This window comes from Palaemon carinicauda, chromosome 23 (assembly GCF_036898095.1).
Source record: "Palaemon carinicauda isolate YSFRI2023 chromosome 23, ASM3689809v2, whole genome shotgun sequence".
NCBI classification, from domain to species: Eukaryota; Metazoa; Arthropoda; class Malacostraca; order Decapoda; family Palaemonidae; genus Palaemon; species Palaemon carinicauda.
The window spans coordinates 67,224,525-67,239,724 of NC_090747.1; the positions used below are offsets into that span (position 1 = coordinate 67,224,525).

Sequence of the window (15,200 nt, forward strand, 5' to 3'; positions counted from 1 at the left end):
TTTGACTTTTAAGAGTACAGTAATTTAAATACAAACACCATTACATGGCTCCTCTAAATCATTAAAAAAAATGATTTAACATAAATTCTTACGAACCTTTACCAAAACTTTAATTCACAGTTCATGTATAATAAACAAACACCCCTTACACAATAAACATAAACATGCTGTAAGTATAATGTTGATCTTGAAACATACATAATGCACAATAAACAATCAAGTACAATGATAATCCTGAAACATACACAAGACAAATACAATGCACCAAACAGTAAAATTTAAGCTCTCCGACGGGGAATACCCCTGAGACGCTATGCTATCTACAAATTCTCCAGTAACAATACTACTTTGTGAATTGGCCTAGTTAGATAGGAAAGGCTACTGGAACGTTTTCCATCTTTGTCCAACTTACTAGTACCCACTTGTAACTTTACTTTTTCGCACTAAACCATCAGTGGAGGAAATAACTCTACAACACGAGCTAATGGCCAACAATCTCTAGAGGAATTATCTTCCTTAATAATGGCAATATCACCTAAAGACAAATTTCGACGTTGAGTATTCCATTTTTGACGCTTCTGTAATAGCGACAGATACTCGCTCTTGAAACGAGCCCAAAATACTTGTGCCAGGTACTGTATCCTACGCCATCTCTTACGTATGTCCATGGCACTATCACAAAATTCTATGTTAGGCTAAACAACAACTTTAGCCTTCATTGTGAGAAGGTAATTTGGAGTTAAAGGAGGCAAAGTTGGATCATTCAAGTTCTCCACAGACAAAGGACGATTATTTGCAATAGCAGCTGCCTCACACAAGAAAGTCCTCAAACCATCCTCATCAAGCTGGGAACCATGATTTGACAGAATTCCAAACAAAATACTCCTCAAAGTCCTGATCAAACGCTCCCAGGAGCCTGCCATATGACTTGCCTTAGGCACGTTGAAATTGAACTCAAAATTGCAATCTTGACCTAGTAGAAATTCACGGACTTTACCACCTTCAAACTCATTCTTTGCACCAACAAAATTTGTAGCATTATCACACCTAAGCATCGTAATTGGCCCACGAATAGATATAAACCGTCTTGAGCGTTTATGAAAGAATCTGTGGATAGAGAATCCGCAACTTCCAGGTGCACAGCGCGAGAGTACATATACACGAACAAGACTCCATGTCTCTTGACTGCTTTCCTGCCCTGTTTCACAATAAATGGTCCAAAAAAGTCACAGGCACAAAACGAAAAGCACGGAGATGGGTTTACACGATCATCTGGAAGATCACTCATTTTCTGATCCAAGAGCTTTCCTCTGTTCCTTCTACAGACAACACACTTGAAAATAAAACTAGCAACTGCAGAACTGGCATTCATGATCCAGTAACCCTGAGATCGAATTTCATTAAGAGTAAAACCCTTCCCCTGGTGAGCAACCTTTGAGTGGCAGTAGCCAATAACTAAAGATGTAATATGACTAATTTTGGGCAACACTACTGGAAATTTCTCCTCATAACTAAGATATCCATGAGATAATCTACCACCTAACCTCAAAAGACCATTGCCATCTAAGAAACAGTTGAAGTGGTGAAGTTTGCTTGATTGACCAATACTAATCTTTTCTTTCAGCTGATCAAGCTCTGAGTGAAAGAAATGATCTTGTGTAGATTGCAGAATTTTAATTTCTGCTTCCTGTATATCCTCAGCAGTAACACTTTTGTATAGAGGGATCTTACCTCTTGAAACTTTATTTTTCAGAGATCGCACAAATTTCAGACACAATGCAACAGCTTTCTTCAAGCGAAGCCAGGATGAAAAACGCATGAATTCACCCTGCAGGTCTAAATTCTGGGTTTGCACGGACGTGCTTAAGGCCGAAACATTCTTTTTGACTTCAGGATCATCTGAAGATAATACACAGTTCTTATTGATACACCATGATTTTGGAACAAAGTCTGGCTCCCACAGAAAGGAAGGACCACTGAACCATCTTACGTCTTGTCTCTGAACAGAAGCACCACGTGACGCAATATCCGCAGGATTTTCATCACTGCTGACAAACACCCACTCATGAGTTGATGACAGGTTCTTAATTTGTTGGACACGATTGGCTACAAACACATGAAACCGTTTAGCCTCATTACCAATATAACCAAGAACTACCCGACTATCAGTATAATAGAAATTCTTGACACCTGAATAGTTGAACTCTTTGTTGAGAAAGCTACTAACCCTAACTGATAATACTGCAGCTGTTAATTCTAACCTTGGGACCAAAATCTGTTTCAAAGGAGCAACTCTAGATTTAGAAAAAACTAACGAGACATGTACCCTTCCAAGAATATAAAACAAACGCACGCATGAACACTGACCATACCCAAGTGTTGAAGCATCAGAAAAGTGATGAAACTCCACCGAAACAACTTCCGAAAAGTCAAGAGGCTTTATACATCTATTCATCTTCACATCATGTAAATGCAAAATTTCAGTCTTCCACTCAAGCCATTTAGAATCAACTGAATTAGACAGGGGAGAGTCCCAATCATTATTGTCACGACATAACTCTTGCAAAATTTGCTTACCCTGAAGAATGAAGGGTGACACAAACCCTAGTGGATCAAACACAGAACTGATGGTTGACAGGATACCTCTTCCGGACAAAGGTTTTTCTTTCAAAAGCACTTTGAATTGAAAACAATCTGCCAGAAATGACCACTCAACACCCAAAGTACGCTCTACTAAATTGTCAGACTTATTAAAATAAAGACTTTGAAAAATCTGACAGCGATCTTTTATTGGTATCGACTGCAAAACCTCTGTAGAGTTTGAACAAAACTTATATAACCGTATCCCACGGTGCGCACAAAGCCTCTGTGTATTCCTCACAAGTTCAACAGCATCTGAAGGTGTAGAAACTGAAGTAAGGCCATCATCGACATAGAAATCTTTACGAACAAACTCGGCAGCTCTTTTACCAAATTGAGGCTCACCATCGTCTGCCGCCTTCTTCATGCCAAAATTAGCACAACCTGGTGATGACACTGCCCCAAACAAATGTACAGTCATTCTGAAATGTTTTAGTTCACTAGAAAAATCTCCTTTGTCATACCATAAAAACCTAAGATAATCTCTATGCTCTTGCTTAACTTTAAACTGACAAAACATTTTCTCAACGTCACAAGAAATTGCAATTGGCTCCTTGCGAAAACGGCACAAGACCCCAGATAAATTATTCATTAGATCAGGTCCCTGAAGCAACTCATCATTAATTGAAACTCCATTACAACGAGCACTGCAGTCAAAAACAACTCTGATCTTGCCTGGTTTTTTAAAGTTATAAACACCATGGTGTGGAATATAAAAACAATGATCACTTACAATTTCCGATTGAGGAACTTCTGCATAACCTCGTTCAAGCATATCATTCATAAAAGATATGTAGTGATCATACAACGTCTTCTCCCTTTCCAGGCGTTTAACTAGGAAGCGCAGTCTCCTCATAGCATTAGCCATGCTATATGAAAATGATGGATCATCTCTTCTAAAGAGCAAAGGCATAACAAACTGTCCAGATTCAGACAGAGACAAGTTATCCTCTAAAATTTTTAAGAAATGACGATCTTCAGTAGACAATTTTACATCATCAGTTTCAAATTCAGTGAAGTCTTTTTCAAGTATCTTGGCTACATCAGAAGGAGAAACTTCTTTAATCTTGCACCTCAAAGTGAACTGAACCATTGGTACTGGCAAAGGATCAAGATTCTCAGATACCAAAACAACATGAGAAGCTCCTAAGTTACTGTCATCAGATTCAAATTCGGTAGAAATGCTTCCAACGATAGTCCAATCTAAAATACTACGCTGTGCATAAGGACCATTGCCTGATGGTGGAATAACCTCCAAAGGAACCAAAGCCTTTGCACAATTATAGCCAATAAGCAATCCTATGTCGCAATCGGTTTTAACCGGTACCAGTTTTTCTCTAATACAATGAAGATGCGGCCAATCATTAACCATATCTGGTGAAGGTATATGACTGCGATTAGTTGGCATAATCTCACGAGTATATGCTGCTGGTAGACTCAAACAACCATTACCATCGAAACTTCTGACACGTACTGATCTTTGAACTCTCAACCAGTTTATCCTCAGCCAACATTGTACTCAACAACAAGTTTACCCTAGGGCCACTAACATTCAACTGTTGAGCAGTTTTCTCTAAAATAAACGTAGAGTCACTGACTGTCCAGCAAACAATAGACCAAAACTTCACGATTAGGGTCCGCCTCATGAGCTAACCACACTTGAACAATCATTGAACTAAACTGTCGTCCATGCCGACAACTCATAAAACTTTGAGAAGACATTGGTTTAAAAACTGGTGCATCCACACACAAATCATTATTTTTCTTAAAATCAGCAGAAATCTCCTCACTCTTATGCAACACCGTTGGATGTCTTTTCTTACAGTCTTGACAATATAATTTGCATTGACAACCCTTAGTCACATGACCTCGACGTAAGCACCCATAGCAAAGTTTCTTCTCGAACACAAACTTACTTCTCTCATCATAGGCCTTCTCTCTGAGCTTAGGACACAAATCTAGATAGTGAGCTTCACTACAGAACAAACAATTCATAGAATTCCTTTTTGATTTGTCACTACAATTAGACTTGGACTGCTCAATTAAACTCGAATAGAAGGTTTTTGAAGCCTTCACGTTGTCTTTCCTTTTGTCACTTAACGGAATATTCTTCAAAGACTGATATGACGTAATAGGATTACATGCGATATCAACTTCATTTGACAGAAAACCAACAAAGTCACTAAAAGAAGGAAAAGCATTTTTCTCCCTCATACTCTGCGTTACTATACGAGCCCAACGATTTACAATCCAATCTGGCAGAACACGTAACATCTTCTGGTTTTTCTTCTCGTCATTCATTACCGCAAGATTACCAAGACACTTTGAAGCTGACAAACACTGCTTCAGAAAATCTGAGAACTTTCGTAGACCAACATTGTCCTTTCCTGATATTTTATTCCAAGACTCTATTCTATTTCTGAATGCCATCGAGATTGTAAAAGGATTTCTATACCTGTCGTTCAACAAGTTCATGGCATCCACATAGGAATCATTTGAATAAATAAACAAAAAGCCTTCAATGCATTCTCTAGCTTCACCTCCAACATATTAATTTAAATAATGGATTTTTTCACAGGATGACACCCCAGGTTTATCGATCAAAGCAGAAAAGGAACTCTTCCCTTCAGCGTATTTGAGAACATCTCTTGTAAAAATTGACGGCTCTGCAACCGGCAATCTAGACTTAACAAGTGTAGCTAGCAACTCATTGTCACAATCCAATTCTTGTCTATAATAATTTGGAGGATTAACCGGGGGTTGAACGTTTGACACATTAGGTTCTAACCATGTATTAGACTGATATCTATTTTGAAACGATGATGGAACAGCACCTGGGTTAATCGATGTAACAATCTTTTGAGACACATTAGGAGCTATCGATGGTATATCAATACCTGTACCAGGATTAAACGAAGAAACTCTGGGTTGTGCAACTGAAGCAATGGGAGCAGTAACAATACCTTGCCTAAGACCATCTGCAACAACTACATTTGGCAACTGTCGAACAAGAGGAACTCTATGTTTTACACCTGTGTCGCCTACAAAATCCTCACACTGTGTTATGGATGGGGGAGCTTTTACCTCATAATCATACAACTCTGGCAATGTGCCTAAAAAACTATCTATTTGATGGCGCTTCACAGACTCTTTTACCAACGAATTTGACTTAACACTACAAGAGCCTTCTCGTTGCTGAAGCGCGTCCATCTTACACTCCACAATGGCCAATTTCCGCTCCAACCGCAATTTCTCTAACTCAGCTTGAGCTTTCTCTATATCAGCTTGAGCTTTGGATACTGCATCCACAAACTTTAACCGAGTTTTCAGTTCTGCTGCCTCAACTGCAGCCTCGGCCATCAACGAAGAATGCCCACTGGAATTCCTAGAACTCTTACGAGACTGCTTATGCGAACCATTAGGCTTTATTCTAGGCATATTGTCTACTTCGCTTTCATCAGAAGGACCAACATTCGAAATAAGATTATTGGTTCGTTCAACCATTGAATCAGTTTGGGCTTTTAACTCTTCTCCTAGAACCACTCTACTGCGATTATAAATATCAATAACTGAATCTAGTTCTACTTTGAGATGTGATAACTCTGCATTGGTCAAAGCTCTATCCCACCTACTGGCTGCGTTAGCAAACTCCTTTCTACAATAGGCAATTTCTAACTCCATTCCCTTTTCAGTCACTGTCCGTTGCCTAATGGGTCTACCTTCCTTATCACTCATGTTTACTTATCACTCTGAGCTCAGAAATACCTTTATAAATGAGTTATACACTGAATACCACGATATACATATACATAGTCGAAATAGAGCTCAGAAATACCTTTATAAATGAGTTATACACTGAATACCATGATATACATATACATGGTCGAAATAGAGCTCAGAAATACCTTTACAAATGAGTTATACACCGAATACCATGATATACATATACATAGTCGAAATAGTTACATAGCAAAATAAAAGTTCAAATTATGCAACCGACAGTTTGTCTTTCCTGGCAATACGCCAAGAATGTGAGAGGAACATAGTCTGTCAATAGCTATAACAAAATAAAAAATCTACCTTGAATCCGTAGCAAACCTGCAATCGTAGTTACCGATGCGCAGAAACAACTTTGAAGCACATTATCCGAATGAGAGACCAATAACTGTGCAGCTCCTTCCATTAGTTTTAGCGCTTCCTATCGCAAAGGATTCGTGTTGCAGTTCTTGACAAAAGCGGTTTCGTTTTACTGTGACGGACGTAAGGTTCAAGCTAGACAGAGTATGGAGAGTAAACAGGCGTTTTCGTTAACACGGTTTTTATTGCTCTATTCCATAAATCCGGTCGTAAACCGGTAAAACTGTAACAAAAAGAAACAAACATCAAAATAAAGAACTCTTACAAACACGTTAACATAGTAACACGATACTTTACACTGACACGGAAGGCTTTATCGCTCGAGGATTAAACATTAACAATCTAATAGCAATGCGGTTACTCTAGTCAAACTAAAATTAAAACAACTACACAATTCCATAGTAAATACAAAACATAACTTAAACTGAAAAAAATACATACCGAAGTGCCGCCATAAACTCCGTAACTCAACATTACATTGTAAAGCTTTTGACAGAAAGTAAATTAAAGTAAAGTCCTCCCAAAACCGGTCTGTACGGTTTGAACACCAAGCTGTGACAGGCCACAAAAATATAATCTGTATACAAAGTAAACTTTACAGCCTCTCCTACTTCCTCGCCAGTGTTAGACAACGCAAGTGATAACAACCGAAGCACGAATTTTGACTTTTAAGAGTAGCCTACAGTAATTTAAATACAAACATCATTACAGCTCCGTTAGGTGGAAAAGTTGACTTGCAATATTTGTAAGAACTCAATTAGTTGGAGATAAGCGCAAGTCACGTATTGAACGAATAAAGCTCACTAGTAAGATGTAAAAGTTCAATAATGAAATAAATAGCAATATGGGGATTATTCATGTATTAAGGAGAGACGACAAAGCTCAAAAGTTGGATGAAAAAGCTAAATCATGATATTGAGAGAGATATGCAGGATTGTAAGCAAAGAGAGGAGGAGGAGGTACAGATAAGGTTAAAGGTACAGATAAAGTATTTTTCTCCAGAAAGTATCAATCCAGAAGTTTCAACATAATGCACTGCCAACATCTTCCGTCCCTGTAATGTTGAAGAAAAGTTTTAGTGAAAGGCTTCAATTAATGAAGAAACAACTAAATTCATAATAATATCTATATGACTTTGTCAAGTTTACATTTAAATGTTATAACCATAAATAAAACATACTTAACAATAACAATTACGTTTCGAAATAAACCTTCCACTAAATCAATTTTTTAAAAATGCATATATAAGCAAGACATTTTATGGACACTATTTAGTCCTACCACAGGTAATTTACTATAAAAGATCAACTTCAATTCTATTTAAACTGGCTTAGGAATAGTTACCCTTTAAGCTCTATCAAAGCTAAATAATTCATTACCAAAACTATGATTCAATATTTGCTGGGAGCTCAAAATAGACTAGATCTATTAAAATGTGATCCTAATTATGCAATAGTAATTTGACTGTCTCTAATATTAACATTACACGCTTTCCTACAATCTATGAAGAAAAAAATTATCTTATTAAAAAACTGGTAGCATTTTCTCTAGTAAACCTGCTAGTATGAAATTGATTTACTAGTATAACATTTGATATAATCTCCTCCCACTCCATAAGATTTTCTAATGTCTACGCTCAAAGCAAGGACTAGAATTGATTAAATTAACAGATTTTTTAACCATACAATATGGTATTGAATTTCCTGCATAGTTTGCTAAAAATAATTCATTTCAACAAAAGCTTCCCTACTTGAAAGTTTAACTTTGCTAGCCAATAATGTAATTCCTTTTTATCTAAACCACTCATTTTACACAATTAACACATTTTCATAAAGCCTAGATTTGGCTATCAGGAACCCAAACCATATTAGTGAACGTATAGTTAAAAACCGGAATGCTATAAATACAGTAGTGGTCAAGAATATGTAATGAAATACAAGGACACTATTCAAACAATTTTATGTCTAATTACTTCAAGTACTCATTTGCTTCATGTTTCTGCCATATACTTGATCCTTTAGAGCAGGGGCTCTCAACTGGGGGAGGGGAGGAATTGGGACCACAGATTGGCAAACTCACACTGTTAGAATGTTGACTTTTTTTATTGCCTTTGAGCTCCCCATGGAGCACTGTAAAAATAATCCATGTAAAACTGTGAATTTACATATGTACTAATACAGAAAAAAAGAAAAGGAGTTTTTGTATCATATGCATACTACTTGAAATTCAACTTTTTCGGGCAGGCAATCTTGAAAAGGAGAGGGAATGGCATTCTGACATTGTGAAAGGGATAAATGGGGTGAATAATGTTGAGAACCACTGCTTTACGGTACCTAAGTAGACATTGTAATATAGGAGGAAAATATTGTATTTATGTAATAATCATATATTACATGTTTAAAACACGACGCAATAGGTCATTGTGGAAGTAGAAGCTAGTGTGAGAAGTGCTGTAGTCAGATCACAGCAGGATGCAAATACCAGATCTCAGCAATGTAACATTTTTATGAAGAATTAACACAAATACGAATCGTGAGAAAGAGTTGTGTCGCCACCGGATGCAGGTGTCTTCCTATACTAATGTTTAGTTTACATTATGTGTTTAAATGCTGAGATAACTGACTACACGATATCTGTGATATCGATATTTTAGCCAGTTATTCTTAAGACATCATACGGAATGGTCATCCGACCAAACCAGCTATACTCCTGTGATGGAGATGTTAACACTGTTGTTTTTAAAGAATAAACCATTTTAAAGTTAACTTACTTGACTTTACTTGAAGATGTAACATACCAACTAACATACTTAATGTGTGTTAACAACAGTAGCACACTAATATATAAACAAACCCCCTTCTTGCTATACCTGTTGTGGGGAATCTCAAGGACTTAGGTTTCAGCTTAACCCAATACCTGATTCTATGTCCTAGTATGGCTGTAATTAGGATTTGGTTATAAGTGATACTTGGTACAGTGTTATCTAAACTATGTGAATTCTATTACATTTTTCCCTTATATTATTATTTATTCTTTCCCAAGTATTTTCCCCTTAATTTAAAACACACAGACTTCTATAGCTTTTGGATAATGCACTAAAAATGTATCCTATATTGAATTGTATCATTATACAATCTATTTATAATCTATGAACCATATTTTTAACTTAGTATACAAATAAAATTTTAAGACGTGTTTATTTCTTGAACTCCAAATCACTTTATTCACTAGAAATGTGAAAGCATTCCTGATGGAATATACTTCTTTTAGGTGTGAAAATTCTGGTTTCAAATATTTAGACAACATTAAGCAAAGAAAATCAATTGCCTTTACCACTAAACATGACGGCTTAATATGGCTTACTATATCTTTTATGTTCTATTGCATGTGACTTATGAATTAATATATTCAGCTCTTTAAATCATTAAATAGTGCATCATTTATCAATTATTTGCAAGGTCCCTTAAATGAATTAGTTAGAAAAACTTTCCTAAGTTTGTCCATTACATAAATTTGCATAGATTCAACAATAAATATTCAAACATCTCCCCCAGACATTTGCTAAAGATTAATAAAATTCACTAAGTTACATCATTAACATGCATGGTCCATTTTAAATAACATACAAACAACATGACAAATTCGGAGATAATTTGTATTTTTCCTAACCATACAAACCTTAGCTATTTACATTAGGTTTACCATTTAGCGTAGCTGAAATGACGAGCCAATAGTTTTTAACGAGGGTTAATTACCCCCGCACTAGTTAGCCGGGGTAGGGGAAGGGATAGCTTGCTACCCCTCCCCCCCCCCCCACACACCGGTGATTTGCTTCACTTCACTTAGAGGTAGGACTTGACTTGGGGGACAGGGCTGGCGGGCAAATATGTGTAAATAGCTAAGGTTTGTATGGTTAGGAAAAATACAAATTATCTCCGAATTTGTCATTTGTGCCGTAACCGAAATACAAACCACGCTATTTACATTGGGTGACTTACCCCTTAGGAAGGGTGGAAAGTCCCCAGCCTTACTGACTTCGGCTTTGCTCGGGGACTCCATCCCTCAGTGAGTAGCACTTGAGAGAAGGAGCCCCTGCACCTCACAAGTTCCTTGCTTCGCTAGGAACAAGTGGCCTACATAAGTTGTGTGTGGAGGAAAGTGTGACTCGTCCTATGAAGTTGACCTTGAGACCTTTAGATAGGAATCTAGGATAGGACGTTCCCAATACCACCTCGTCAGGGTATGGGGGACGCAACAGTATTAAGCTTAATACTAGGAGCACAAGCAAGCATAGGTTACCTGCAGAGGTTGAGGTCAGCTATGCGAGGACCAGGATGCTGCTTCCCCAAGAGAGGGGAGAATGAAGAAAGAAGTAAGGGTCAGACATACTCTTTCATTCACGCGCACTAAAACCGGGTAACAACGCCCTCAACCTACTGCTACTTGTCCAAAAAGGAGCCTGAGGTTAGACCAGCTGTTGTGCAGCCACCACAGGGCCGATAGAAAACGTATCGAGGCTCCTGTGGGTCACGTCCTGCAGGTAGTGGGCTGTGAAGGTCGTCTGACGCTTCCAGACCCCAGCTTGAAGCACCTGCGTCACAGAGAAGTTTCTCTTGAAGGCCAGGGACGTAGCAACACCCCTGACATCGTGTGCCCTAGGGCGACGTGACGGAGGAGGGTCTGGATTCAAGGCGTGGTGGATAACCCTTCGAATCCAAGTTGAGATGGTGTTCCTGGTGACCCTCCTCTTCGTCCTGCCTGTGCTCACAAACAATGCTCGCACTTGAGGACGGACTGCAGTCGTTCTCTTCAAGTAGTACCTCAGACACCTCACTGGACATAGTAGCAGCTGGTCTGGGTCGCTTGTTACAGAGCGGAGACTCGCGATCCTGAAAGTCGAACCGAGGATTCGGCACTCCAGGATTCTGAGTCTTGGCCACAAACTCAGGGACGAACCTGAACGTTACCTCCCCCCATCCCCTTGAATGGGCGATGTCGTACGAGAGACCATGAAGTTCGCTAACTCGCTTGGCCGAAGCCAAAGCGAGCAGGAAAGCCGTCTTCCAAGACAGGTGCGATCGGAGGCCTGGCGTAATGGTTCGAAGGGAGGTCTCTTAAGAGCCCTGAGGACCCGAACCACGTTCCATGGAGGAGGTCTCACTTCCGACTGGGGGCAGGTAAGCTCATAGCTACGTATGAGTAGAGAAAGTTCTAGCGAGGAAGAAATGTCCACGCCTTTCAGCCTGAAAACCAAGCTTAAGGCTGAGCGATAGCCTTTCACTGCCGAGACAGAAAGGCGCATTTCCTCCCACAGATATACGAGGAAGTCCGCTATTGCTGGAATAGTGGCATCGAGTGGAGAGATACCCCTCCCACGACACCAACCACAAAAGACTCTCCACTTCGCCTAGTAGACTCCCTCAGAGGACTTTCGCAGGTGCCGAGACATTCTCTCCGCAACCTGTTGCGAAAAGCCTCTCTCCGTGAGGAGATGCTGGACAGCCTCCAGGCGTGAAGCCGAAGCGAGGCCACGGCCTTGTGAGGGACGTTGGAGTGAGGTTGTCTGAGAAGCTCGTGTCGTGGAGAAAGTTCCCTCGGGAGCTCCGTCAGGAGCTGCAGAAGGTCCGGAAACCATTCCGCGTGATGCCATAGCAGAGCTACCAGTCATCGAACAGTTGACCGATAGTCTGGTCCTGTTGAGCACCCTTCTCATCAGACAGAACGGTGGGAAGGCGTACACGTCGATGTTGTCTCACCGTTGCTGGAAAGCATCTTGCCAGAGAGCCTTGGGGTCTGGGACTGGGGAGCAGTATAGAGGCAGCTTGAAATTCAACGCTGTCGCGAACAGGTCCACGGTCGGGGAACCCCACAAAGTCAGGACTTTGTTGGCTATCTGAGGATCCAAAGACTACTCGGTACTCACTATCTGCGAGGCCCTGCTCAGACTGTCGGCGAGCACATTCCTTTTGCCAGGAATGAAGCGAGCTGATAGTGTTATCGAGTGGACTTCGGTCCACCTCAGAATCTCTACTGCAAGATGGGATAGCTGCTGCAAAAAGGTGCCTACCTGCTTGTTGATATAAGCCACTACCGTGGTGTTGTCGCTCGTCACCACCACGGAATGACCCGCCAGGGTCCGTTGGAACTGTTGGTGAGCCAGAAAGACGGCCTTCAACTCTAGCAGGTTGATGTGCAGGCACTTTTCTGACTCTGACCAAAGGCCTGAGGTCCTCCGGTTCAGAACGTGCGCCCCCCCCCCCCCCCCCCGCCACCCTTCTTTTGATGCGTCCGAAAACAGTGTCAATTCCGCGGGGAGGACGAGAAGACTCACTCCCTTTCGCAGGTTCTCGTCGACCAGCCACCACCGCAGGTCCGTCCGTTCCAAAGATCCTATCGGGACCTGAACGTCCGGGGAATCGGATCCTTGATTCCACCGGGACTTGAGCCGCCACTGTAGGGATCTCATCCTGAGGCGGCCATTGGGAACCAGACGAGCCAGGGAGGACAGGTGACCTAGGAGACGCAACCACGATTGGGCGGGAAGCTCTTCTCGCCTGAGGAAGGGTTCCGCCACCCTCCTCAGCCTTGCTATCCTGTCGTCTGATGGAAAGGCTTTGTGGAGATTGGTGTCTATCAGCATGCCTAGATAAACCAGTCGTTGGGACGGCTGCAGAGAGGACAGAGAAGCCTATCTCGGTGCCGAAGAAGGGTCGACTCCGAGTCTGCTAGGATCAGCCAGTCGTCCAGATAATGAAGGAGACGAATGCCGTTCCTGCGCGCCCAAGAAGAAATCAGGGTGAACACTCTGGTGAACACCTGAGGAGCTGTGGAGAGACCGAAACACAGCACCTTGAACTGGTAGATCTTGTTGTCTAGGCAGAATCTCAAGTACTTCCTGGAAGATGGATGGATTGGGATCTGGAAGTACGCGTCCAGTGTACACATGAAGTCTAGAGGTCTCACCGCAAGTCTGACCGTGTCCGCTGTCTCCATGCTGAACCGAGTTTGCTTAACAAACCCGTTCAGAGCCGAGAGGTCGATGACAGGTCTCCAGCCTCTAGACGCATTCTTTACAAGAAAGAAAGAAAGAGTCGACTGAAGAAGCCTGGGGAGCCGTCGACGACCTCCTGGAGAGCACCCTTCTTGAGCATGGTCTCGACTTCCGCCCGAAGGGCCAGCCCCTTTGCCGATCCTGTGGCATAGGAGCTCAACGACACTGGATTCGCTGTCAGGGGAGGTAGAGATGTTATGAACGGGATGCGATAGCCTTGGCCGATCACTGAAACCGTCCAAGCATCGGCCCCGTGTTGCTGCCACCTGTGCACGCAACGTTGAAGGCATCCCCCCACAGGTGGACACGCGGGGGGACTGCCACTCCTAGGGTTTGCGGCCGCGGCCGTTCCCTCTAGGAGTCTTGCTTCCCCTGGAGGACTTACCGCCCCTCTTGACCTTGGCTGGAAAGGGCTGGGGCTTAGACACCACTTTCTTAGCTGCCGGTGCCTGCTTCGGTGCCTTACGAGGCTGCTGCTGCTGTTGCTGCGGAGCTGGAGGCTTATAGGGCCGAGCTGTAAGGGCCCTATGGAGGAGGGAGTCCGTGCTAGATTTCCTCCACCTCTCAGCCATTCGCTCCATATCCTGTGGCTCCAACAGATTCTCCCCAAGGAGGGAAGCATGTCTGAGCCTACAGACATCCACGGCGGGGACCTTCCGGTGGAACCTCTCGGTCACCGCATCGCGCCGCTTCAACACCGAGTTGGCCCACAGGGTGGTGACCTGGTGCGCCAGGAACTCGATGGAGCGGGTGCCCGAGAGTAAGAAGGTCTCCAGGGCCTTCCTATTGGTCTCCTTAGACAAGTCCTCGGAGCGCAATAGGATGCCTAGAGTTCCCAGCCATATATCCAGCCACGAAGTGGCCTGCATGGCGCACTTCGCGACCTTCTCATGGCTCAGGATCTCCGACACCGAGAACGACACCTGCCGGGCGGAGAGCTTCTCGAGGGGAACTCCCTTAGCCAGCTCTTCTACGGAGTGATGGAGAGGAAGAGCGAGACTAGACTCACCCAAGATCTCAAAATACCTCCTATGCTGGAGACGAGGAGGTGGGATGAGTTTGTTCCCGGCAGAGGAACGACTGGAGGAGGCAAGAATCGCGAGCTGGGCATTGGCCCTGGCTCTGGCACTCTTCAATCCCCGAGACCAGGGTAGAGCCGCACTGGTCTTAGGGGCTTTCTGAACATCGAACACTTGGTCCAGGACCATGTCCTTGCCTTCTCGGGGGGCGATCACGGGATCCATGAACCCGTTGAGTTGCCTCATCAGGCTCAGGACCTGCCAGAAGGCATGTTCAGATTCCTGCTGGTCTCCTCTTTACGGGCTGGCAGCTAAGTCTCCCGTCCTCGGAATCTCTTCCTGGGGCGAAGCGT

The 15,200-nt window shown here is 42.4% G+C and overlaps 2 protein-coding genes across 2 annotated transcripts; both read right to left on the reverse strand.

Moving 5' to 3' along the window:
* Positions 1-973: 973 nt before the first annotated feature.
* Positions 974-4,048, reverse strand: LOC137617638 (uncharacterized). Its single transcript, XM_068347643.1, has one exon. The coding sequence runs from the start codon at positions 4,046-4,048 to the stop codon at positions 974-976; it is 3,075 nt and encodes a 1,024-aa protein (XP_068203744.1).
* A 1,141-nt stretch (positions 4,049-5,189) lies between these two features.
* Positions 5,190-7,500, reverse strand: LOC137616957 (uncharacterized). Its single transcript, XM_068346830.1, has 2 exons — positions 7,219-7,500; positions 5,190-7,000 (listed from the first exon to the last, which is right to left on the reverse strand). Exon 2 carries the CDS (start codon positions 6,373-6,375, stop codon positions 5,191-5,193), a length of 1,185 nt encoding a protein of 394 aa, XP_068202931.1. The 5' UTR covers positions 6,376-7,000; positions 7,219-7,500; the 3' UTR covers position 5,190.
* Positions 7,501-15,200: the final 7,700 nt, after the last annotated feature.